General features: G+C 43.0%; 1 protein-coding gene across 1 annotated transcript in view; it reads left to right on the top strand.

The window, feature by feature from the left end:
* Positions 1–26,160, top strand: part of LOC123968632 (sodium bicarbonate cotransporter 3-like) — a 79,936-nt gene that overhangs the window by 11,527 nt on the left and 42,249 nt on the right. Inside the window, exons 3-8 of the mRNA XM_046045498.1 lie at positions 18,214–18,349; positions 20,240–20,321; positions 22,352–22,492; positions 22,575–22,713; positions 23,946–24,106; positions 25,634–25,822. Coding sequence (XP_045901454.1) covers positions 18,214–18,349; positions 20,240–20,321; positions 22,352–22,492; positions 22,575–22,713; positions 23,946–24,106; positions 25,634–25,822 — 848 coding nt within the window. The remainder of the gene's footprint in view (positions 1–18,213; positions 18,350–20,239; positions 20,322–22,351; positions 22,493–22,574; positions 22,714–23,945; positions 24,107–25,633; positions 25,823–26,160) is intronic.

The raw sequence follows: 26,160 nt of genomic DNA, 5'->3' as shown, positions 1-26,160 counted from the left end.
TTCTGTTGAGACATTCAGATGGTAGAGTCAGAATTTGGCGTAAACAGAATGAGAACATGGATCCATCATGCCTTGTTACCACTGTGCAGGCTGGTGGTGGTGGTGTAATGGTGTGGGGGATGTTTTCTTGGCACACTTTAGGCCCCTTAGTGCCAACTGGGCATGGTTTAAATGCCACGGCCTACCTGAGCATTGTTTCTGACCATGTCCATCCCTTTATGGCCACCATGTACCCATCCTCTGATGGCTACTTCCAGCAGGATAATGCACCGTGTCACAAAGCTCCAATCATTTCAAATTGGTTTCTTGAACATGACAATGAGTTCACTGTACTAAAATGGCCCCCACAGTCACCAGATCTCAACCCAATAGAGCATCTTTGGGATGCGGTGGAACGGGAGCTTCGTGCCCTGGATGTGCATCCCACAAATCTCCATCAACTGCAAGATGCTATCCATCAATATGGGCCAACATTTCTAAAGAATGCTTTCAGCACCTTGTTGAATCAATGCCACGTAGAATTAAGGCACTTCTGAAGGCGAAAGGGGGTCAAACACAGTATTAGTATGGTGTTCCTAATAATCCTTTAGGTGAGTGTATATAGAGAGAGAGATATTATATATTTATTTTTGTTTTCACATTAATTAAAATTTCTGAAACTAATCACTTCAAATATTTTTTCGTTCTTAAGGAACAGGACCCAGAGGTTAATTAACCGGAGCATTTCAGCGTAAAAAAACAATTGGCTTGTCTATAATGTGACCTCAAACCTTCATACCTCTGTGACATCTCTCTTCTGACATTTCCTTGTACTTGTACTACTTCCACGCTAATACCTGCTTCAACAACTACATCAGATATTGTGTGTGTGAAGTCTGTTTGATGATCACCAGACGGACGCATGTTTTGTACCGTGTGATGTTTGCAGCAGTCGGGTTGGTTTGCTTTATATTTTCTTGACAGCTGTTGGCGTGCAGTTTTGTACCAGAGCATCTGTATTTAACCTTCAGTGTGGAGCGGTGAAGTATTCAGATAATTTACATCAGTAGAGGTACATTCAGTCCTTCATTCAGTTCACATTTCTTGTGCGTCAGTGGACATTTAATCGCAGTGGTGGAAGATCAGGAGTCACAAATCATCAGGAATCACCCCCTGGAAATTAGAGGTGCAATGATTTATTGTTTAATTGATTAGTTGTCGGATAATAAATTGTATGACCAATCGGTTTGAGTCATTTTTAAAAGTCCAAATTCTTTGATTCCAGCTTCTTAAATGTGAATATTTCCTGGTTTCTTTCCTCCTCTGTGACAGTAAACTGAATATCTTTGGGTTGTGTGTAAAACAAAATATATTAGGACGTTATCTTGGGCTTTGGGAAACACGGATTGATATTTTTCACCATTTCCTGACATCTTATAGACAAAACAACTAATCAATTTATCTGGAAAATCACTGACAATGAAAATCTGAAAAGCCTAAAATCTCTTGGTCGCAGCGCCGTGTGCAGGTCGGTGCCGTCGAGGCGTCCCGGGTGACTTGTGTTGACGTCAGCAGGCTCGCGCTCAGGTGGCCCGACGCTCTCAGGTGGGCTGTTCACACCTGTTGGATCCTGTCAGGATGGAAACCCGGTCTGCAGGGAAACGGAAGAAGAAAGTGAAAGGTTGAAAAGGTGGCGGATTCATACATTATCTGTCTGATGTTCATGGCTTGCGGAGTTTCTCTATTTAATATGTTTGTGTGTACTTCTCTGAGTCTACCTGTGCAGGTAGCCCACAGTATGCCTGCACGTGGTTTTCTATCATTTATCCTTACTTTTTGCCCTTTGTGTTGAGGAGTGTTCCTCTATGTTCCTAAAACAATCTCTCCTCATTTAGTAGCTGAAGAAGCTTCATGCATAAAGGACTGAGCAATATCACGTGAAACCAATGTCACGATTAATTGTGGAACTGACCTCTGTAAGGGTTAATGAACGATATCTTGTTAAAGCACATGTTCTCACAGTGGAGCCTTGTATTCATTCTTTGTAGCGGCATATTTTAAACCTAAATTTACCTTAAAGTGCTCAAAACAAAATGTGTTTTTTATTTCTATGTGTCAAAAAAATATTGTTTTGGTGCTGAAACCTGGTTATCGTATTTACATAGGTCCAGGAAATTTTAAACAGCACGCAGTCTTGGATGCTGATGAAATATTACTCCCCAGAGGACGAAGGGTCACATGAGCTTTTCTGTAGCGACCACCAGACCGTATCCTGGTGGTGCACTCATAATGTTCAAAAGGTTGAGTGTAGAACGCTGGACTCTTCTCACCCTCAACGTTCACCATCTTGGATACGTAGCACAAGGGGAGGGACCTCCAACGTAAGTTTAAACTTGTGCAAATGGCGTCCGAGGAAGATGCAGTGGATGCTATTTGTAAAAGTACGTTTACTTTTATTAATTTTAATTAAAGTTTAATTGAAGTCAAGTGAGCAAACAAGCCGGCAGATATTTTGGCGGGCGATCAAAGGATGGGGACGATCGGCCCGGTTACAATTCGTAATTAAAAAGAAGAAGTGGTTAAATGCTGTAATTGTCTTTCCCAGTTAGCGCACAGCAGCCGTGTTTGATTTAGGACGTCACTATCCTGTCGAGATTCACACTATGAAAGTAAGTAACCCAGAGTACTGCGTATTTTACTAACAGTACTGTCTGAATTGAGACACAGCTCTGAGTGACCCAAATCAGCCTCCTGCCTCCTTGTTTCAAGGTGTTGTAATTCACACCTGCATTGGCTGGAACAGTGGGTTCCTGTCCAGGTGTGCATGTTAGACCCGTCTGTAGATTAACGGTCTCTCTGCAGAATCAGTGAAGTGTCATGTTTAGCTTAGTTCAGTTGCTTCAGGATAAGAGATTCAAAATGATAAAAGACAAAAGAAATGCACAAACGCATATTTGTGCAGCTTCGAAGACAAACAGGACAAAACAGACAAAAGAAAAACCAAAACCTGAGCACAGAGTTGAGTCTGGAAACTGGAGCCGGGAGGTGTTTTTAATACTCCTGATTCAGACACAAACTCCAGACACGACAACAAACAAGCTAACAGCAAACTGTGAGCTGTAGGTTAAAGACATCCATCACCCAGCAGTTAGAGAAGTGAAGGTGTCGGAGCGTCTGCGGTCTGTTTAGAGATTAAGATTTGACCAACAGAGATGCAAGACTTGAGTCTTTAATCTCATGTGAATTATATGTTTTAAAATGTCCTGGGGCCTTTCTCAATCTGTCTTCTTGTCGTCTTGTGTTCTTGTGAAACGTCATCTTTTGTGGTCAAAGTTCTGTCCCAAAACACAAGTTTGCATTTTGGCAAGAACGGTTAAAATTCCCAGAAATGTTCTTGACACGCCCATTTTACCCAGGATCCATCTTGTCGGCACAGATATCCCAGCATTCATTTCGGCATTCAAGCGAGGGGCTGAAAGAAGCTGAGAGAGAGAGAGAGTCCAACAGCAAGACGTTTTTTACTATTTTCTTATGTTATTTCATCACGAAATCACTTCTGAGAAGGTTTGAGGTGAGAAATCAGCTGTGTAAATGTTGAATATTGACAATTTGGGAGGGGGGGGGGGGGTCTAGCCAACCAGCCCGCAGGCGTGACCTAACGAGCCAGCCGGTCAGTCAGCTGACAGAGGCCTCAACAGACACGCAGACCACTGCAGCCAACACAGCAGAAAGTCCAGAGTAAAGCAATGCAAGAGGCCTCTGTGCTGGGGGTATTGCGCAATACCAGGAAGAACGCATCGTGTCAAACCGTCAGCGGCGCTCTGCGTGCTCCTGACATTGCAAGTTCATTCTTCCAGGAACGACTACCAAGAACACAAGTGCATTCTTTGCATTCTTGGTTTTGAGAAACACTCCTGATCTGTTTGACACATACTGATGATGTCATCGACTTTAGACCCACCCATGGAGGCTCTGACTGACTCCGTAGATTCTCAGAAGTGTTTACCAGAACAGAAGCAGACCTCTGAATCACTGATTACTTACAGAACTGGAGACGTGGGCGGCGTTCTGAAAACAGGCGGGCGTGTGTGTGTCATGTGGAGGCTGTATCCCATGATCCAACACCACAGCTGTCTGATGTCATGGCAACCGCTGGAGGAAACAAAGAAAGATGTCAGTGATAACAGCTGGACTCGAACACTAAATATCACATCGCAGCGGGAGGTGGGAGGCTTTACATGTTGCTGGACGTTGTAGCTGTGATTCAGCTGCTGTTGTGATTTCCTACAGTACCCAGAATACTTTTCAGCAGCTCTGACAGAAGCAGTGGGAACATTTAAACATACTACACATCAGCAACAAACTGCCTGATGGGATTTCTGCTGTGTTTTTTTCAGTCTGTTTGCAGCTTCGTAGCCTCAAAGCATTTATGAAGCTGCAGCAGCCCGGAGGAGAGAGGCCTCTGCTCATTCTGCACCTGACCAACATTATTTATGCACTTAAAAACCTGTTATTCAGGTCAGGTGATTTGGCTCAGCTGTTTCAGCTGTTTGGTCATGTGACCAAGCAGGGACCTCGGGGTCTGACAAGTGAAGCCAATTAGAGACTTGACTGTTTTCTTGATCCTGCTCCCGCTGATTTTGTCACCAACCCGCCCGCTCCTGCAAACATTGTGACATGCAGAGTAAAAAAAGGACACAAATGTTTGGGCTATGCTCAACGTTCAGAACAACCGACATAAATCATTGCATTCATTTTTGTAACAACTGAGAAGTTGACGGGAGCCACCGACGCTGTGCAGTGAGTCAACCTCACTCCCAGACACACAGGGCCGGGCGATATGGCCAAAAATGTTATCACGATAAAAACATTTCACATCATTCGATATCGATAATTGACCCTTTGCTAAGCCCCGCCCCCCTTAGTTACTGTTGCTAAGTCCGACAAACTGTCGGCGGTGCCACAGTCTATTTCTGCACTCCCCGGAGAAATATCGTCAAATTTGTTGGAAAAAGTGATCTCAGAAAGAAGCAGACAGTTTCGCAGTTGCATTATACATTTGAAGGTTGTATTCAGGCTGTCGGACTCAGACTGACTCAGTGTGTGAACCACCGCATCCCCGACGATTGAGACAAAAGACAACGATATGAAGGATCAGCAGTGTTCCTGTATAGCTGGCCGGCCTCTGTTCATTATTACAGTCATTAAAAAGAAGAACAGCAGGACTTTATTACAGTCAGTAGGAAGTTGGCTAGCGTTAGCTAACTAACATCACATTGTAGGTTTTGGAAAGAGAATACATTTTTTATTTTTTTTATTTTTTAAACCTGTCCTGCCCAGCAGCCTGGCATAGAGTATAATGACCTGGATACCATATTGTGCCAGACAGATTCTACTTTAACAAGAGAGTATTAAAATACTCCTTTGTCTGTTTTATTTATTTAATTATGTATTGATTTGTCACCGGGCCGGACAGGGGGGCAGACACGGGGATGGGGGGGCACAAACAGACAGCACAGAGAAAGGACAACACCTGTAAGAGAAGGGGGATGGAAGGTGGGGACAACAGGGAAAAGCTGTGGGAAACACCAATTGCAGAAAGCAACAAAACCTGCAATAGAACAGAGAGGGGGGCTTGGGGAGGAGAAAAACAACAACAACAAACAAACACAAACAAACAATAAAAATATTAATGGTAAAAGACAACCAGCCGAATAGCAGCAATAAACAGCTGACATAGTAAGACAACTAAGAGAACAATGAAAACAAGAAACAGTCACACACATTAAATAAGCAACACAGCACAGCTACGAGAGCTGGAATAATAATTAATTTAATTAAGTAACTGAAAGAAAAGCATCAGGAATAATTCTACCAGGGACAACCTACATTTGTGTGTGTGTGTGTGTGTGTGTGTGTACATGTGTGTGCGCATAAGCCTGTGAAAGAATGTAGTTGTTAGTGAGAGTGGTGACGCCACGACTGTAACAGGCAGGCAAGAACCCCAGTAGCCAATAGGGGTGGAAAGAAGAAAAAATGAATGAATAAATCAAAAGAAGAGAATTAATTGAACTTCTCCCTTCAGCCTCTCTGGGTAGCTGCTGTAACTATTACAAGATGCTGCAGGAACAGCATTTGACCAGATTTTAGAAAAATACAGCCAGAAAATTTTTTACATTAGAGTCAGTGGAGCGCAGCCATAAAGGCACCGGACTTTAGTTAGAGCGAGTCCTATACTGCACTGTGATTGGCCAGCTCTGTATTTGGGGCGTGTCTTAGCGAAGGGTCACTTATCACGATAAATGTCAAATGATTATTTCTTTCAAGTTTAAAGGCTTTTTTTTGCTCCTGGGTGTGAAAAGAAGAAGCCAGATGGTGAATTGTGTGGTTGAACTTTTCTTTATGCCAAACAGTGGATCACTTAGAGTTAGAACATTCAAAACTATCATGGTAAAATCTTTTTCAACAAATACGACTAGTAAATCTTTTTTCAGTCCCTTTTCCTCAACAAATTAATACTTTAATAGAAATATTAAGTGCAAATTTGGTCATGAATCAAATGAATTATTATTATATCAAATATTTATTGAAGATATATTGAACATTTATTATATTGTTATTGAGTAAAATTAGATTGCGACAATTATCATTATTGTTTTATTGCCCAGCCCTAAACGAATGAACTAGTGCTCATGGGGTTTACCCTCCTCGTCAGCATGTCCGCCTCCCGTTCCCGAGGGGAATCGCCCGCTCCCGCGCAATTTGTGTTTTTGCCAATTAAAATGTAGGTTAATTATACGTCGGACCCGTTTCAAACAGTCATGCAGTTACAGATTCATGCCGTTGTCGTCCTAGTGTGACAGACTTGCTAACCAATCACAAGCGCCATGCGCCTCCTGTTAAGGTCCTACTCACCAATCAGAGCGGGCACAGGGCGTGTACATTTTACAACAACAAACCAAACTGGAGGAAAACGTAGGATAATGGCGTCAGCTCAACCGACACAGGCTGTTTTGTCCGGCGTCAAGTCATACTGAAGTGTTTCAGCAGAGGAGCGTTTAGCCTGCACGTCTTTAACGTTTTGTTAGTCATTTTGTGTGCTTCAACTATCGACTACCCGTTCCGCTCTCTGCAGGCTACATATCCACATGGAGCATTTCAGAATAAGAGCGTTTTGCCTGCCTGATTTTGCTGACTTGTTCAGATTTTTATCTTATTTTTTCAGTTGTCCTTGATTTTTGGGCTGCTACCATGGTTAAGTAGCGACGTATTGAAATTGTTTCTCTTTTTGTCCATATTAACTGTGTTTATTGTTGATACCCGATTGGGACAGGGTGTTTTATTTTGAAAATCGACTGGATTGTCTCTGCCGTTCTGTGTCTGACTTTCCTGCCTGGTTTGTCCGCTCTGCGCTGCTTGACGCAGCTTCTGGCAGAAAAATCGCAATTAGATTCCCCCCCCCAAATCATTCAGCTCTATTCAGTAAACAGTTTCCTGATGAGTTCATGGTCTGTCGCTAATTTCAAGTCTTCTTCAACAATGATGTTCATTTAGTAAATTATGGTCCCATTTAGTGGAACATAGACCAGAAGGCAGGGGATGCTTTAGGGCGGGGCTACAAGCTGATTGGCCCTGACGACCTGTCAGTCGGGATAGAGGCGACTCGTATCGGCTACAGGAAGTACGTTTTGTTTTACACCTGTTATTCCCAAAAAATCCCCAACCGGTCGAGGCAGATGGTCGCCCACCCTGAGCCACGGTTCTGCTCGAGGTTTCTGCCTCTTAAAGGAAGTTTTTCCTTGCCTTCCTGCTGCTCTTGGTGGGAACTGTTGGGCTTCTGTAAATGGCATCGTACGGTCTAGACCTGCTCTTTATGAAAAGCGCTGTGAGATAACTGTTGTTTTGATTTGGCGCTATATAAATAAAATTGAATTGAAAATTAGCATCCCAGCTAACATCACTCCACCGCATGGTCCAAATATGGTCACGTCTGATTCCAAAAAAACAAGACAGCTGAGCTCTGCTTGCGATTGGGTCGGTCTGGTTTGTGGGCGGGACCTTGATGCCGTGGCTCCACCGTCACCAGCACAAGAAAGTCTATTATTTATCAGCGACCTGAGCTCACTCTGCTGTGTGTGTGTTGGCAGGGGTTAGTTTTCCCACTGTTCCCAGTCTGTTTAATAAAGGTTGTTTCAGTCCAGATGTGGTTTCATGTGGTTTTTCCTCTCTGCTGGTTCTCCTAATATGGGAACGGCTGGAAGACATGTCTCTGCTCTCTGGGGAGTCCTGGGAGCAAATCTGATTATTAATATCTACGGCTGTGTGTTTGTGGTATTTCTGTGACCGCTCGCAGCAGGCGATATGGCAAAACATTTAAATAGGGCTGCAGCTGCCGATTATTTCAGTAATGGAGTATTCTGCAAGTTACTCCATCGGATAAGAAATAATTCTGCTGGAGTTTTTGTTGAGCTTGAAATGATCCCAGACTTTGGACACTTTCTGTCTTTGTCTCTTCTTCCCCTCTCACTATTTTCTCTCTCTTCCTCCACTTAGCAATCGGCACCATCAAATCACGTCGTCGTCACTTGTCCACAGCGTCAGCGCGTTGTTACAGTAATTGCGCTGTATGTAGTTATATGGATAAAACAGAGAATTTGGATCGATGCTTTGTAGTAATTGAGTTACTTGAGTTTCTAGAATCGTTTCAGCCTTACGTTTTAGCCTGATCATTTATCAATTAACAATCAATATTGATATATATTAGGGCTGTAACAACAGTTCTGAAACCGATACCACAACACAAAAGTTGAGTAACTTCGACTACTTTAATTAACCCAAGATGGAAAGTAGTAGTAATTATTATTATTATTATTATTAGTGGTGTAACAGTACACAAATCTCTGTTCGGTATGGAACTCGCTTTTGAAGTCACGGTTCTGATTTTTCCCATGAGCCTAAAATTAGTACGAGTGATAAACTGGAAAAAATAAGTTGTACCAGCTGCAAAGAGAAGAGAGAAACAAATTATTCAAATATAACTAACCCTGACGTCGTAATCTGGAGCCGTCTGACATTCAGTCGGTATGTGTGACATACAGAAAGACGTGTCTGTTTACCAGAGAGCCTGTAATGAAGGTCCAGTTGCATTGTGGGAAATGTAGGATCCAGTGTTTGTGGATTTGGACCCATACCGGGGACTAAAAGTCTAAATGTCTCCTCACAGACTCAGAAACAGGAAGCATCATCTCAGACTTGAACATGATTGGTTCTCGCATCTTTTCATAATGACCAGTTTTCTTAATTGTCTCCACGGTTTGCGTTGACATGTATCCCATCATGCCTTGCACACACAGTGCTTCAAAGTGATGGGATGTGCTATTGAAGTACCTGTAAATGTTACATAGGTGTATATGTTTGAAGCCTGAGCAGAGTTCAAACCTCCCTGCAGACGTGCCTCTGAACCAATCACTGAACCCCTGTGCAGCTCCAGGGTTGTTGTTGTTTTTTTTTCCCAGAATGCACAGCTTCCTGTTTCCCTCCTTCTCGGACAAATGGCTTTATTGTCCCCTTCAGGTCTGTTCCCCCTGCTGTGAGGACCAATAAAAATGATTTGTGACTTTGATCTGATGTGTTTGTTTGGACGGATGTTGATGTTGAACACTTTGAAAATAAAGCACCTCACAGGAAGCGGTTTTATTGTGACGACCAGTTTTAGATATTTACTTACGACTTCTTTTGGAGTAGATAGCTGGCCCCAGAAAACATTTGCCGTTCTGTTTTCTTGGCAGATATTGCGTACACTTGAACTGATTGGGGTCTATAAGGTGCTTACAACAGGTTTTGCAGCTGACCCTGTCCACAGCACAGCTACGTAGCTTAGCTTCAGTGGCTCTCTGCTCCTCCAATCTGGTAACACGCTGACCGCCGTGTACTGCAGGTAATTCACCGACTGTGTGAGACAGAGCTGCAATGATTAAACGATTAGTTGTCGACTATTAAATGAATCGCCAGCTATTTTGATCATGGATTCATCGGTTTGAGTAATTTTTTTTAAGAAAAAATCATCTAAATTCTGATTCCTGCTTCTTAAATGTGAATATTTCCTGGTTTCTTTCCTCCTCTGTGACAGTAAACTGAATATCTGAGACATTTTTCACGGTTTTCTGACATTTTATAGCCCAAACGCCTAATCAAATAATCAAGAAAATAATCGACAGATTAATCAACAATGAATGGAGCAACATGATTGTTTGTGTTGCCCGATGAAGGTGAGTCCAGTGTTTTCTCTCTGTTGGCTCTGTGTTTGGTCTCCACCAGCTCTTTAGCTGCTAACTGCTCCACTATGTTCACCAGCTGTCTTCTGTTTGATGAAGCCCAGAGGCTGCAGATTCTGCTGCTGATTTGTCTGTAGGTTCATCACTGCCAGCGACACCAAACATGTTGTCGAACATACGTAGTATTAAACATAACCATTAACAGCCCTCCAGTCTTGTTGAACCGCCGAGATGCTGCAGGAGGGAAGTCGGCTCAAACTGTTCATTTGTCTCCAGAGATATATTGGTGCTTTTGATAAGAAGGGAAGTTGGGAAAGCCTGCTGTATGTCAGCCAGATATCTTGTTCCTGTTATGAGCCTCTGGGAGTCGAGGTCTATGTCTGTATTTGGTCATTTGTTTGCGGGTTGGTGGGTTTGTGTTTTCTGAAACAGAAGAGGAAATATAAAACCTCCTATCATGGGTTTATGTCATTATATAATTTCCCCCACATGCCACCATAATAAAAGATACTTCTCTAAAACTATTGACAGGACGCCTTGAACTGCAAACAGTCAATTCAGACCCTTGAATGAAGTTTTCCATGGTTTATATGCACATGTGCTCATGTAGTGGTTTGTTTTTTATTAGAATTCCTGAGCTGGCATTAAGTGTGAGGCACGAACAGGGAGGGACGAGGATCTCTGAAGTATTGTGTTGGCTGTCAAATGGAAAACCATTTTTTACTGATGTTAAACGCACAACTGCATATTTTTTAAGCTACACAAGCAGAGAAACACGACAGTTTCCGCAACTTTTTCTTTTATTTCTATCACTGACTTGCCTTGTCTTGCTCTTGACTTGTGACACGTTGGTCCTGGCTTGTGTTTTTACATGGCACATGTTGCTCTTGACCTGGTCCTTGTCCCGCCCCTGTAAGACCAGTGCCTGTCGGAGTGGAGCCTCCTGTGGAAGTACTGCAGCATCTGTAGTATCAGAGGGGAAGTAAAGTGTCAGTGGGAGTACTTCAGGGCTGCTCTGCTGTGAAACAGGATGACTCGTTCATCAGACCCGCCCCCTCTTTCTTTTTGTTTTTTTGGTTCTTGCTGTGTTTGCAGACTGCAGGCTCGCTGGCTGCTCTGACAGGCGCTCAGTGAAGCAACACGCTCTGCTATAAATACATGAATGATAGCCGAGGCTCTGCAGGCTGCGCGGCGTCTGTATTTACGTCCTGAACCTGGAGGGCTCGCAGATCCACGCTGCTGCTGCTGCTGCTGGATTTATCTGAGGGGAGTTTACTGCCAGACATTTTCCTCTTGCTTTGAACTTGTTCTGTGTTTCCTGAGCGCTTAGTGGAGAGTTAATTTGACGGAGTCGGCTGTGTATTGGAGAGAGCGGCGATGGGAGACTTCTGGGGAGACATAGTCAGTCAGAGGGTGGCCAGAGCGATGTCCCTGGTATGTATCTGCTGTTTTTGGCTCTCTCATGTCGTCCGATTGAAAGCAGACTCCTTAAAGTTTGTGGTTGTGGCCTCATATGGCTTCGCTTCACACAGATATAATTAGAAACAAGCCGCAGATTGTTTCTGTTGTAATAATTAGGGCACAAGGGAGGATTTTAACAGGACGTGATTGACAGGTCGTACTCCATGGGGCTCGAAACATTTTGAGGAAATGAGTTAAAACAGGAAAAGAGCTCAGTGACGGAGCAGAAGTGAGCCCACGTGTGCCAAGGCAAACCCTCAAACACATCCTGCCTCTAAACATTATGAACGTTGATCAATGCAGGAATGATTAATCGGTTACTTCCTGATGGATTTATTGTTATGAACATCATAAATGTTTCCCTAAGCCCAAAGACCAGTTTACTGCCACAGAAGAAGACGCAGCTTTTCGATCTGTCCAGCCTGAGGCGCACACATGAAGCACACATGAAATTAAATAAATTGGTTCATTACAGCATGCAGAAACTGGGATAATATGTTTTAAAATATGCACACAAATGCAATAGTAAACACATTTTAAAGAGTTTCCTGTAAAGTCATATTTAAATATTTTCTTAAATTTCCAAATGCAGGTCCGTATTTATAGACTTAGAGTAATATTGATTAACACATTTATACATAACAGATCTTAGGACCTCAGATCAAACATTCATTAGTAACCCTGGCCGCCATTTACTCGACTAATGTGCAATACTATGTCCCAGTACTGCAACACGTACTGCAACACGTACTGCAATACATACTGCACATATTTCCACACTCCTATTTATATATTAGATTTTCTTTTGTTATTATTTTATTATTTCTTATTTCTGCCTTGATTACCAACGTGAGAAACTGTAATACAACGGTTTCCTCTTGCGGATCAATAAAGTATTTGTGAATATTGCACATCGGTGTAAAGATAAACATAAATACATGATCTCACAGCTGCAGAAGTCAGCCGGACAGCTGATATTCTCTTATTGTTAGAAGAAAATCAGTGCTCTTCGCTTGAAATAGAAATCACTTTCCACGGTTTATTTTAACCTCCCTCCATTTTTCTGCCGTATAAAAAGAAGGCGATTAAAGTCTGACAGCTGTAACAGCTGGTGTCATGAGACCTGGGAACGGGGTCGAGGGTCCGGAAGTGAAGAAACTGCGAGCAGACCCGAGCGCAACGCTGCAGACGTTTCGTTTTTCTGCTCGTGGAAACTGTAAATCTGAAAGCTGATCTTTGAGCCAGATTCCTCCGGGCCAGATTTTATTTTTAGTATCTTTTTAAAAGTCTTCTGGTCTTTTCCTTGTAGAAAGTACTCAGCCCCCTTTTACATAAGTAAAAGTATCAAATGTAAAAATACTCAATATGCAAAATGGCTCTTTTGTGAGCGTTAAATTACTAAACATGATATTCTTTTTGTTTTCTTATGCACACAAGATGATGATTTGAAGTTATTGTTAGCATCAAGTGGAAAAACAAGTTTTCTATAGCAGAAAAATCTGTGTGGTGAAGTATACAGTATATACAGTACAGTATTTCCCTCTGAAATGCAGTGCAGTAGAAGTATTAAGTAACAAAGTGGGTAGACTTAAGTACAAGTACCTCGAAATTGGATTTGCATACAGAACTGAAGTACTTTTTCAGTTCTTTCCACAGACGCTTCAGAAAGCTTCTTTAATGCATTTAGATTTAAATTAAAAAGTACATTAATGCTCACAATCAAGCCCGTGGTGTGAACAGGAAAACAGACTGCATACTTTACACACATATATTATATTTAACACATTATTTACAAATACTACTGTGTTGCAATATGTGTACACTGTTTTTTTTACTACAAACAGAAAGAAAATCACACCTAAAAGTCACTTGTGCGTTCGTCAGATCAGTTTCCGCTGCTGTGGGTTTCTGCAAGTCAGGAGGTTTCAGCCAGAGATATGACGTAGATGGTTTATCAATTTGTGTCAAGCAACTGATGAATTGATTGACCGGAGCCCGACGGGGCCGGGACTCTCATTACAGACCTTCACTGTCTGTAATTTAACTCATCGTTCAGGACGACATTTTAACCCTGCTGAAATATTCAAGAGCTGAACTCTTCACCGCTCACACCACGATCACTGCAGATTTCTCCGCTTCCTGTGTCAGCGAGGCGTTGTAGTTGGTGTGAGTGCTGTGATGACAGGAAGGGAGGAATCCTCTGAGCGCCGTGTCCACCACAGCGTGAAATCTACTGTATGTGTGACCCCGACGAACCGGGTGGATCCAACACTCGCAGCGTTTTTGGACGCTTCAGGCATTTGCGCCGGGCGGTGCAGTCAATAGATTCACATCCTTTACTAAAGTAAAAGTACCAGTACAACAGTGTAAAATACTATGTTGCAAGTATTAATATTCCTACTTAAGCTGTAAAAAGTCCTTGACCTGCAGTGTGCTCCATTTTATTTAAAGTCCTGTGCTGCTGCTTGTGTTCAGAGGACATTCAGCATATTAACTTTATGTTGGAAAGCATTGTTCGGGGATTGGCACTGATATCTGTAGCTGTGACGCCTCCTGCTGCGTCAGCTGTGTCTAAAGTCTGCTTCACACCAGAAAAAAAGGTGAGATCCCTCAGATATAACGACAGAATGAACCTGTCTAATCTGAAGAACGCACACAGCAGACGGTTCAGTCCAGTTGGCAGGACCACACACTCAGCGTTTATACTAAAGCTGTAGAGTGGCGGTTTCGGGGACTTGGGATTAGTGATGTAACGATACCAGAGATGTTGTAATCGATACCAATACCAGTGAAATCACACGATTCTTGATACCAAATTTGATACCACAGAAAACAAAATAATAAATCCCATGTTCACATACGCTCCTTTTAATTTACATAAACCTAAATATGTAAATGCATATACAGAAAAAGTTAAGTGATCAAAATTGTATACATGTTATACAAAAAATGCAAAAAATATACTGGAAATTGATGAGGAATGTGCAAAATTCACACGGTAAGGACGGGAAGGAAGTGTTCTTGTGGTGTGAGGTTTTGGCCTGCTGCTGGAGGGGAGGGTCTGAAACAGTTTCAATGCATTTCTCCGTGCATTTGTTTGTTTCCAGTTTAGACTGCAAACTTCCTCTAAATAGTTTGAAAGTCTGAACCATCCATAAAAAATGCTTTCACACCAGAAACGAAGCGAACCACGGTCCGTGGGAGGTTTCACACCTGCAATTTTGGTTCGGACCAAACGAGGTGAAAGTCCCCTTAATCTGTCCATTTATTTCCTGGATTAATCGATCAGTTGTTTGGTCGTTAAAATGCCAGAAAACTGTGAAAATGTGGATCAGTGTTTCACAAAGCCCAAGGTGACGTCCTCAAATGTCTTGTTTTTTTCATAAACTAAAGATATTCAGTTTAGAAGAGGAAAGAAACCGGAAAAGATTCACATTTAAGAAGCTGGAATCAGAGAATTTAACTTTTTTGTTTCTTTATGACTCAAAACGATCAATCATTTTTCAAAATGGCAGTTAATTCATTAGCTGACGACTAATCGATTAATGGAGTAATTATTTATCAATCACTCTGCATGTCATTTTGCAACACAGTAACCCAGCAGAGACCTCCATTTATTTCAACATGGATCAAGCTTTACTACGATGTGCTACGATGCCGAGCGGCTCGTGCCGGCCAGAAAGCTAATAATCGATTTAGTTATGAATTAGTTTCAGACCCTGTCTTCAGGTCCCTGCTTCAAGGACACACAAGCCAAAACCAACAGTAAGAATTAAAAAAGGGAATATAGGTTAGACCTCCCAACCACGCTGGTAAATGTTATCTGTCCATCTTAGTGGTACTGAAACAGAGTACTTCGGCCTTTGAGTACTGTATTCTGTGTTTTTACTTCTGTTTTTACTACTTCTTTTAATATTCGTGTGGTATTTGTGTCTATATTGTGGTATGTGTGTTCTTTCTGATGCCCCTCAGGGGACAAATAACCTTCTATTTGACTTTACGTCCTCGCTAGTCATGTTCTGCCCCAGGTAATTGCTAAAGATGCACCGAATGTTCGGCCACCAAAATTAATCAATTAATGACAATAGCAAAAAAAAGCTCTTTCAGTGTTCGGCTTAATGAGTCAAAAGGCCGAATAAATTTTACTGAACGGATCCTCTGACATGTCGGAAGTGTGGAAGCATTTTAAAGTGTTCTGCTGTCTCCAGCACATCCGCTCCATCTGTGGCTGACTTCTTAGAAAAGAACCTCTTTCAGTGTTTCGGTCACTCGTCTGTGAGAAGGAGATTAAGCTAGCTGCCCCTACATTGGGAGTGCGCACGTATTCAAGCCTTTACGGTAAGTTAAACGGCCCAGAGCGAGCTGACAGGCAGGTTAGAGACTTTATCCTGTCAGTTTGTCTCTTTAGTATGAAGAGGAAGTCTTCATGTTACAACATTATTTATCAAACCGGGTCGGACTGGATGGATTTGGAGCGAGGAGGAAACACATGTGACAACGTCCGGTTTTCAAAATAAGGCGTCTGTACAGGATGGAAATAAAATTAACTGGATTATATTCACAGAAAGTATAAAACAGATTACATGTGTCCATTAAAAGTAAATGGACACCCCCCCCCACCATAGTCTCTCCACATCCTGTGGGAAACACTGAGGAAAAAGCTCATTTTGACTATTTAATTTATGCAGTGGAGGGAAAAAAAGCAAAATAAATGGAAGGAAAAATGTGAAACTACTCGTTCGTGTTCGGCAAAGTTTTTCATTATATTCGGTTTGAGCTTCGGCCAATACTTTTCATTTCTGTGCATCCCTAGTTATTGTGGTGAAACCAACTTTAGCGGTTGATTGAAGCGGTTGTTCAGCCTCTAGTGTCGACTTTACGCCCTCACTTTGGACAGAAGCTGTCCAAAGTCTAATTTCAGTCGTGAATCACAACCAGCTGTTTGTGACTCCAGCTTTCAGTTCTTTCAGCATGCTTCTGTTTAAACGGACAGCAGGCTCAGTCTCACAACCAACCAGCGTGGAGCTGCACTTCCTGTCTGACACGCCAACATCGCAGCAGCGTGTGTTTTATGCTTTTATATCCCGGGGGGACTTTAACCTGAATGCACACTGACAGGGTATCATGTCGCTGCAGGACAAACATTAAGTTACGGTTAGGCGTGGAGCTGTGATGGCTGAGGGCCAAAGGTTAGGGACTGCTTTATGTCCCCACAAGGATAGAGGAGCAAAGGCGTGTGTGACCTGCAGGAAACGCTCTCAGATCGTCTTCACTCCGTCATGTTTGTTTGATCAGCTGTGTCTCCTGAGTCCATCCAGCTGCTGATCTGTGGCAGCACTTCCTGTTGACATCAGCGGGGACTGCGCGGTGAGTCACGGCGTTCCCCCCCCCCAGCTGTGGGCGGAGCCAGACAGGCAGAGTGTGTCAGTGCAGCAGCTGCGCGGTTTTATGAAGTTAAAGTGGTATCGGGAGCAGCTGCAGAGCGAACCGCCGAGTCTGTGTTCATTAGAGCGCTGACAGGAAGCATCCCGTTTGGTCCTGAGCCTCCAGAGCTGCACAAGTTAGGACCAGTTTTAAACGAATGTTGTTTTTATTACAAATAAACTCTGAATGTGTCTGTAGTCACGTCACCTTTTCCTCACACAGCTGAGGTGTAAAGTAGTTTTTATGGGAGTCTGAAAAGAGGAGGAGGGCAGGAAGGCGACAGTCAAGTTCTGCATCATAAAACAGAAACCACATGAAACCTCTAAAACCAGAAGGAGGCACTGACAGAAACTAAAACCAGTCTCTGCTTCTGTGTGTTGTGGTTGATTTGATTCTGACGTTCTGATTTTCAGACAACCGTGAAGTATTTCTAACATTGTCCCAGGTGTTTCGCACAGAACCTCTAATTGTTTAGCCGTCATTTATCATCTAGCAAAACACTCCGGAGTTTCCGCTTCCTGTGAGGATTTGCTCCTGTTCTGTCTTACGTTATAATAAGCTAAATATGTTGGTCAGGGCGTCCCTCTCTCACTTCAAGAAGCTCCTGAAAACTCTGCAGAGAACACTTCATTTGATAACACCTCTAACTTCCTGTGCTCTTCTTCTTCTGTCTCCTTGCAGTCTCCTTGTACTGATTGCACAATTTGTTAACTCTTACTTCCTCCAGGGCTGGACCCAAATATTTGATCATCAGGTACACATTCGATTTTCAATTTAGGGATTCAAATATTTATTTTTCTCACACACCTGACCTCCGCCCACAGCCGTGAGCTCGACGCTCCTGTTCACGTCAAAGGGAAAACAAAGCCCTCAGTTCTGTGGAACACTTTAGTGAATCTGAATTTTATGTGATGGATCAGAAGTGAAATGAGGAAAAATATATACATAAGAGGCAAGAGGCACCCCTAACCAAACACTCCCATGATGTCTCTAAACAAGTAAGGGACAGTGTTGTAGAGAAGTACAAGTCAGAGTTAGGTTATAAAAAAATATCCAAATCTTTGATGATCCCCAGGAGCACCGTCAGATCTGTCATAACCAAATGGAAAGAACATGGCACAACAGTAAAACCTGCCAAGAGACGGCCGCCCACCAAACCTCACGGACCGGGCAAGGAGGATATTAATCAGAGAGGCGGCACAGAGACTAAGGTAACCCTGGAGGAGCTGCAGAGGTCCACAGCAGAGACTGGAGTATCTGTACATAGGACGACGACGAGCCGTACGCTCCATAGAGTTGGGCTTTACGGCAGGGTGGCCAGAAGAAAGCCATTACTCCCAAAATGTACGGAGGAAGGTGCTCTGGTCTGATGAGACTAAAATTTAACTTTTCGGCCATCAAACAAAACGCTACATCTGGTGCAATCACATCACCCAAAGCAGCATCGTGCTGTGGGGATGTTTTTCAGCAGCCAGGACTGTGAAACTGGTCAGAGTTGAGGTGTTAAATCCGGTACAAAACCTGCACAGCTGTGCGTGATTTGAGGCTAGGACGGAGGTTCACCTTCCAGCAGGACAATGACCCCAAACACACTGCTGAAGCAACACTTGAGTGGTTTAAGGGGAAAAATGTAAATGTGTTGGAAGGGCCTAGTCAAAGCCCTGACCTCAATCCAATAGAAAGTCTGTTGTCCGACTGAAAGATCGCTGTTCACAAGCGCAAACCATCCAACGTGAAAGAGCTGGAGCAGTTTTGTAAGGAGGATCCCAGTGGTAGGATGTGGCGAGCTCATAGAGACTTATCCAAAGCAACCTGGAGCTGTGAGCGCCTACAAAGTATTGAATTTAGGGGGGTGAATAGTTATGCACATTGACTTCTTCTGTTATTTTGTCCTATTTGTTGTTTGCTTCACAATTTAAAAAAAACCCAAACATCTTCAAAGTTGTGGGCTCGGTGTGTAAATTAAATCCTCAAACCATCGTTTAAGGCAACAAAACATGAAAAAAACCAAGGGGGGTGAATACTTTAGTGCGTGCGTGCGTGCGTGCAGGTCGGTCGGTCTCCCTGGACAACCAGCCGGTTAATATTTTCCCGTGATCTGTTTTTGGTGCTGCTCAGTTCAGCCTCTCGCCCTCTGGACTGTCGGCTACGGTTCCCTGCAGCATCTAGCCTTCCTGTCGTGAAATTACAGCTCGCTTACAACCAGTAACAGACGCGCCCTCCCTCCCGCGGCACCGTTGAAGCTTCCGATTATTCGCTGACGATTACTGTCAAAGCTCAAAAAATGGCGTTCGGGCCGGCCCTAGTATTTACCCCATTGCTATTAGCTCTTACTAATATCTATTGTTACCTGAAGACGTCTTGCTGTATTGATCTTTATTGACGTCTCTTTGGGTAAAAGCGAAAGAAAATTAATACATGTAAATGTTGTTTATTATTCTTGCATTGTTTGTGCACCTCGATCTGTATGAAACATTTTGTTCAGCTCAACACTTGCAAGAAAGACTGACAATAAAGCCTGACTTGATTTGACCGATAAAACGAGCAGTTTGAAGGAGCTAATTTTCACTTTTTAATATTTTACGGAGACGATATTTGCAGATTAATACAAAATATAATGCAAGTCAATCCTTCAGTTCATTTTACAGAAACGAGTATGATTCAGACTTACCGGCGTGGTAAACATGAGAGGTGAAAGTGCTGAAGCAGTCGTTAAGTCCATTATGTGTCTGTTCCTTGGTTATTTATATTCTCATGTCAACACTCTCCCTTGAGTTTTGGGAAGCTGCTCGGAGAAAAAGAAAGAATCTAACAAACAGCATTACTGGCCAGTGTTAAATATATCTAGTTCTACTGTTGAGAATAAAGCAGCTGAATGACAAACTGAACCCTGCTCTCCCTTAAACACCAAAGTATGTGTCTGTTTCATTTATTAACAAAGCTTCCATCTGAAACAACTTGTTCCTGCAGAGAGAACCTGGAGATTAGACTGTCAGGAATAATGGAAATAACGTGTGTCTGCTTTGTGTCTAAAGGCTTAGTGCAACTTTATGGACTAATTTGTTCCCTTTGCTTTGATTTTTCCCGTGTGTGTTCTGCAGGGGAACGATGAGGAGGCGGTCTTGGACCAGGGGAAGACCAGCTCCACCCTCTACACCAACTTTGAGAAAGAGGAGCTGGAGAGTGAGTCTTATGTTGACACCCAAACACACTCTGCAGCAAAGTATCTCCTGTCTGTGTTTACAGTCAATCACAGAGTAGCAAACATCACTCGGCCTGTGTTTATACATGTGAGGACAAGTCTGCCGGAGAGTAAGGGCAAACAGTAACATCAAAATAGTCACCAAAGATCGCTCTTATGGACTCTGGTTCTGGTCCCTGCACCACAGATCTTGTCAGTGACCTTCATCCTCTTTCTCCTCTTCCCCTTCATGTCTCTAAAGCGAAAGGAGTCTCTGTCCTAGAGCGGCGTCTCTGGGACTCGTCTCATCTGCAGCCATCGTTGGTTTCCCTTCAGTGTAAAAGCTGAACGTCGGCTCACCTGTGTTTAGTACCTGAGGCGTTGCTACTGTTAGCGTTAGCTGGATCGGGAGAGCGCGTCACGTTGAACACGGTGAAGCGTTCCTTCAGATTCACGCCGTGTTGAAGGAAACACTTCTATTATTCTAACGTTGGACAGGTTTGTGCAGCGGTGTTCGAGAGTGAGTGAGAGAGAGAGAGAGAGCCAGGAGTGCTGCATAAATATATGCTTCTCAATACAGCTCCTCAATCAAAACTTATTTTAAATACGCCTAGTAAAAATTTGCATTGATAATTATCCAAATTATGGGAAAGCAACCCTACCACCCCCCTTCACCCCCAAACAAAGCAGTCTCCCCTGACTTTTTAACATCATATCCATAACAGCAGCAAGGAGTGTGGTTCTTACAAAGCATATAGCCTTGGCCTGATGTTTCTTAACACCACAGGCTGAAATAAAGAAAAAAATAAAAAATAAAGCAAGTAGATCCCGACTTTTAAACAGCTGTTTCTCTGCACATGTAGCCTGTTTATAAGAGCAGTCTTCAGCAGTTACAAAACGTTACGTTAACGCCGCTCTCTCCCGACGAGTCCAGCATCAGTGACGGCAGCTGCTGGAGTTTCTTTCTGTAAGTTTCACGTCGCTGTGCTGCTTCAGCAGACGCTTCAATAAGTCAGATGTAGAAATGTTCGCGGCTGAAAGCTTTTTGCTGCTCGCACAGAGTTTACAATAGACGACAGTGTTCTTTGCATCTTAGACTGTGACACAATAATGGCAGCAGCTGCTTCCAGCTGTGGACAGAACGCCTCTCTCCCTCGTTCTCCCGTCTTCCTTTAGTGTTTGACTCTCAGCGGACATGAACAACAGAAGGTCCGGTGCTGCTTCAGTTCAGTCAGGAGCTGAGATATGCAGGAAGTTAGGAACCGAGGAGCAGAATCCAAACGCACGGGTCTTAACGAATCCACGGTTCTTGGAAACTTAGTACAGATTCCTACTTGGAACCGGTTCTCGATACCTAAACCTGTCTAATCTCTATAAGCTTTCTACAAGTTAAAACATGTTTCAAAATGTGTTCAGTGAGCCCACTCCAGACGTTCTACATCCCTACGTTCTTTAATTTGCTGTCATCTTTAAAGTAGTCACAGTAGCTTGAGTCATTTATTGCTAATAAGTTAATTACTTAATTCTTCATGCTTTGTTGATGTAACAAATGAGGTGACGTTAGGTCGGCGTAGCAGCTCCTGGCTGATAAACACTGAAATATGCAGAAAGTTAGGAACCAATAAGCAGAATCCAAACGCACGTTTCTTGGAAATTTGGTAACGGTTGCAACTTTGAACCGGTTCTAGAAACCAACCCTATATTATGTAAAATCAAAATACAGGTAATCCTAAAAGCTGCAGCCTTTTGGGGAAACCTGCAGAACTTGACAAGCCTGTCAGTTTGGTTTTACAGCTGCAGCGTGAACACAGTAGGTGGGAAAATCTTTATCTAATCTGAAGTTAATGCTTGTTAAAAATGTGCTGTTGTATTTATATCATTTGTACCGGTAGAAGATCTCTACATAGATGTATTTAGAAGCCCCTCATTTTTCTTTGTTTGGGAGTGATGAACTTCAGCTGTTGTTCCCACTTAGGATAAATGATCATAATGACCCGACTGGGCTGTTTAGTTACTGTGTTCCCTCCGTCAGGTCACAGAGCGGTGTACGTCGGCGTCCGTGTTCCCATGGGCCGAGAGAGTCGAAGGCGCCACCGTCACAGAGGACACAGACATCACCGGAAACGACGGGGCCGCTCGGACCGGGAGGACGGACGAGAGTCGCCCACATACGGTCGGTCCAGACTCGGACAGCATTTAATCACACACTGATTGTCAGAAATTGATTATCTGATTAGCTGTCGGTTGACCTGCAGACACGCCGTCCCAGAGAGTCCAGTTCATCCTCGGGACGGAAGACGGCGACGAGGAGCACATCCCCCACGACCTGTTCACCGAGCTGGACGAGATCTCCTTCAGAGACGGAGACTTGACGGAGTGGAAGGAGACCGCCAGGCGAGGACACGCTCACACTTTTACATTTAGATTATTCAGGATGAACCTTCAGCCTTCATCTGACTGTATAATCCATTATATGCACTTACACAGAGGCAGCACTTATGACAATGTGTGATGTCAGCATGCTGTCTTGTGTCTCTTCTGGCTGTCAGAAGAGACGCTAGCCTTAGCATAAGCTAACTAGCTATTGAAAAGCCAAACGGCTAACGGACGCCTCAGACTGAACAAACTTGGTTGGTTACAGTCAAGGGCTGATATTATAGTTCAGTGTTTAGTTCTTGCTAGATTTTCAAAAATCGTTTGAAGGCATCTTATGTGACAGGAAGAGATCGTTCCAGCCGTTTCGAACAGCATTCGATGCCTTGCTGTCCTGTTGGACGCCTTCTGAGACAGCAGTTTAGCCCATTTTGAACACAGCCTATGAGCTCTTTAAGATAAGATGGTGCCTGACCATTAAGAGCTTTGTAGGTAAGAAGAATGATTTTAAATTCTATTAAGCCAATGCAGAGAAGCTAAAACAGGAGAAATATGATCTCTTTTCCTGGTTCCTGTCAGAACACGTGCTGCAGCATTCTGGATCAGCTGAAGAGTCTTAACGGACTTTTTCGAGCAGCCTGATAATAAGGAATTGCAGTAATCCAGCCTAGAAGTAACAAATGCATGGACTAGTTTTTCTGCATCATTTTTAGACAGGATGTTCCTGAAATTTGCCTTGAAATTTGCTTAATGTGAGACTTAAACGACATGTCCTGATCAAAGATAACTCCAAGATTCCTCACAGTGGTGCTGGAGGCCAGAGCGATGCCATCAAGGGAAACTATATCTTTAGATAATGCGTCACGGAGGTGCTTAGGCCCCAGAACAAGTTTTATTTGAGTTTAACATGAGAAAATTACAGGTCATCCAGGTTTTAACATCCTGAAGGCACATTTGAAGTTTAGCTAACTGATTAGTTTCATCTGGCTTGATCGATAGATATAACTGAGTATCATCTGCATAACTATGGAAGTTTATGGAGTGTTTAAATATGATCTGAAAGTCTGACACAAGAAATGCTGCCAAAATTAGCAGTGCAACCTAAATCAGTGGAAGACTAATCAGGCTGAAGAATCTTTTAGAGGCTGGAAATGTCTGATTTTATTTAAGGCCTGATGGGAGCGTTTACATTTGGGCAGGTAGTAAAGATGTTTTATGCTCCTGTATTTGAAGCTGAGTCTGTTTGTTTTTAGGTGGCTGAAGTTTGAGGAGGACGTAGAAGACGGCGGTGAGCGCTGGAGTAAACCGTACGTGGCCACGCTGTCGCTTCACAGTCTGTTTGAGCTGCGTTCCTGCATCCTGAACGGCACCGTGATGCTCGACATGAGGGCCAGCACCATCGAGGACATCGCAGGTCAGTACGTCAACAGACGCGGCCGTCACTGTGCTGATGTTGAGTTAATCTTCTGAAGAGCTTTCCATCCTTTTCGCTGAAGCTACAGAACCTCAGCTACGTTCGTAAGCTGTGTCACTACCACTGACTGGACCATCCCTTCATGAATACACCATGATTTCTGACTTGCACGATCACTTTATCAAACAAACAGTTGTATTAAGATTCAGGAATGATGTTGAGGAAAAGTGTTTTGCAATAACGAAACTGGAATCATTTGTCATTTTATTTCATGATTGTATATGTAGCAAATTATTTTGGTCAGATTTGGAATATTTCTTTAAGACATTGACTGGTTCAGAGACATGATATTCTTTTATGATAAGATTGATGTAAAAGACTATATATTTTGAAACGTCTTTATCTTAAATGAAAAATATTTCATTTACAAATACATACGTGGCCTGTACTATGAAGCGAGGTAACTGGCTTATCCAGGTAACTTCAGGTGTAACTTTGACGTTGGGTGTAACTTCCTGATTAACCCGTACTACGAAAGGTGGATATCGTGGAGATCGACTGGTGTTTGACGATGCCAGTACCAAAACCAGTACCCTTAAAGTGAGTCCTCAATGTCCAAGACCGAGACAAGACCGTGTGCAAATGCGGTTGAATCCGAGACGAGACAAAGACCATCAAAAAGTGGTCTTAAGACCGGTCTTGAGTACTAAAACACTACTACACACCCCATCTGTACTCAGTGTTTATGATGAAAAGTAGGCTATTAATACACACCACTTGATAAAATATGTTTAGGTTTCATCCTGCAGCTAAAACTACATTATTCTTAACACTACAGCATGACGTTCAGACAGCGAGCCCTGCAGCCTCGGTTATTTTAGGGAGGAGATCTTAATTAAATAACGGCCAGTTTCTGAGATTGATAATTGAATTATCAAGTGTTTTCACATAGGCTTTTTAGATTGACTATTTTAAGTGACCAAAAAACACAGAGCCAGGGTGGGGGTTAACAAACCAAGTAATACATTCCTAGATGAAAGTGGCAAATTTACAGTCATTTATGCAAATTTATCGTCATTGGTTTTTATTGTTTTTCAAAGTTTGGCTGAATGGAACAATTTTAAATTAAAGAAATCCAAGGACTGAGCCTTGGGGAACTCCAGAGTGAAAACTGCGAGCTGTGTTTAAGAAATGTCCGGTCTCCTCATTTTTAAATATCAGGATAGTCAGTCCCGTTAAACTTGTCTTATGTTGTTTTTGTCAGACGACTTCATGATCTTAAACTAGATATTAAATCACATGTCAGGGCGGTAGAGCTGCTTTTACTCACGGAGTGAGACACATTTAGTCATCTGCTTAATAATGATGTATGATAAGTCAAAGAGGACCAAGTATTGATCCTTGGGGAACTCCACACGTCATGTTTGTCTGCTCCTGGAGATTATACTTGAACCACGTAACTATGACAAGCCGTCTCAGTACACGTAACATGTCTGCTAACCTCATGTTGTTCTTCCTCACATGCAGACATGGTGATTGACAGCATGGTGGCGTCGGGCCAGCTGGAGGAGGGTGTTCGGGAGAAAGTGAGGGAGGCCATGTTGCGGCGTCACCACCATCAGAGCGAGAAGAAGCTGAGCAACCGAATCCCGCTGGTTCGATCCTTCGCTGACATAGGCAAGAAACACTCCGAGCCACACTTACTGGAACGCAACGGTGAGACCACGGCGCTCTCGTCATTCTGAAAGTCACACTTCTGCAAATTGGTAGGAAGGTCTTATTCTTCAGTTCCCAGGATGAGATTCTCCAAGTGAATTAATCTTTCCAGTGAATCACAGATGTTATCCAGGAGCAGAAAGAGAAACATTTGACAGATTTCTGACATATCGTGACCTCTGAACTATCAGGTTCTACTGAAGATGACAGAAAGCATTTCAGACGTACTTAACAATTCACACTCTTTATATTTGCACTCTTTCCTACTTCGTACTGCATCTGCTGCACAACAGTTTGCCTCTGGATGAATGAAGATATGTTAGGGTTGGGTATTGTTT

This window comes from Micropterus dolomieu, linkage group LG03 (assembly GCF_021292245.1).
Source record: "Micropterus dolomieu isolate WLL.071019.BEF.003 ecotype Adirondacks linkage group LG03, ASM2129224v1, whole genome shotgun sequence".
NCBI classification, from domain to species: Eukaryota; Metazoa; Chordata; class Actinopteri; order Centrarchiformes; family Centrarchidae; genus Micropterus; species Micropterus dolomieu.
The sequence above is the reverse complement of the archived record's forward strand: the minus strand, read 5'-3'. Positions and strand labels throughout refer to the sequence as shown.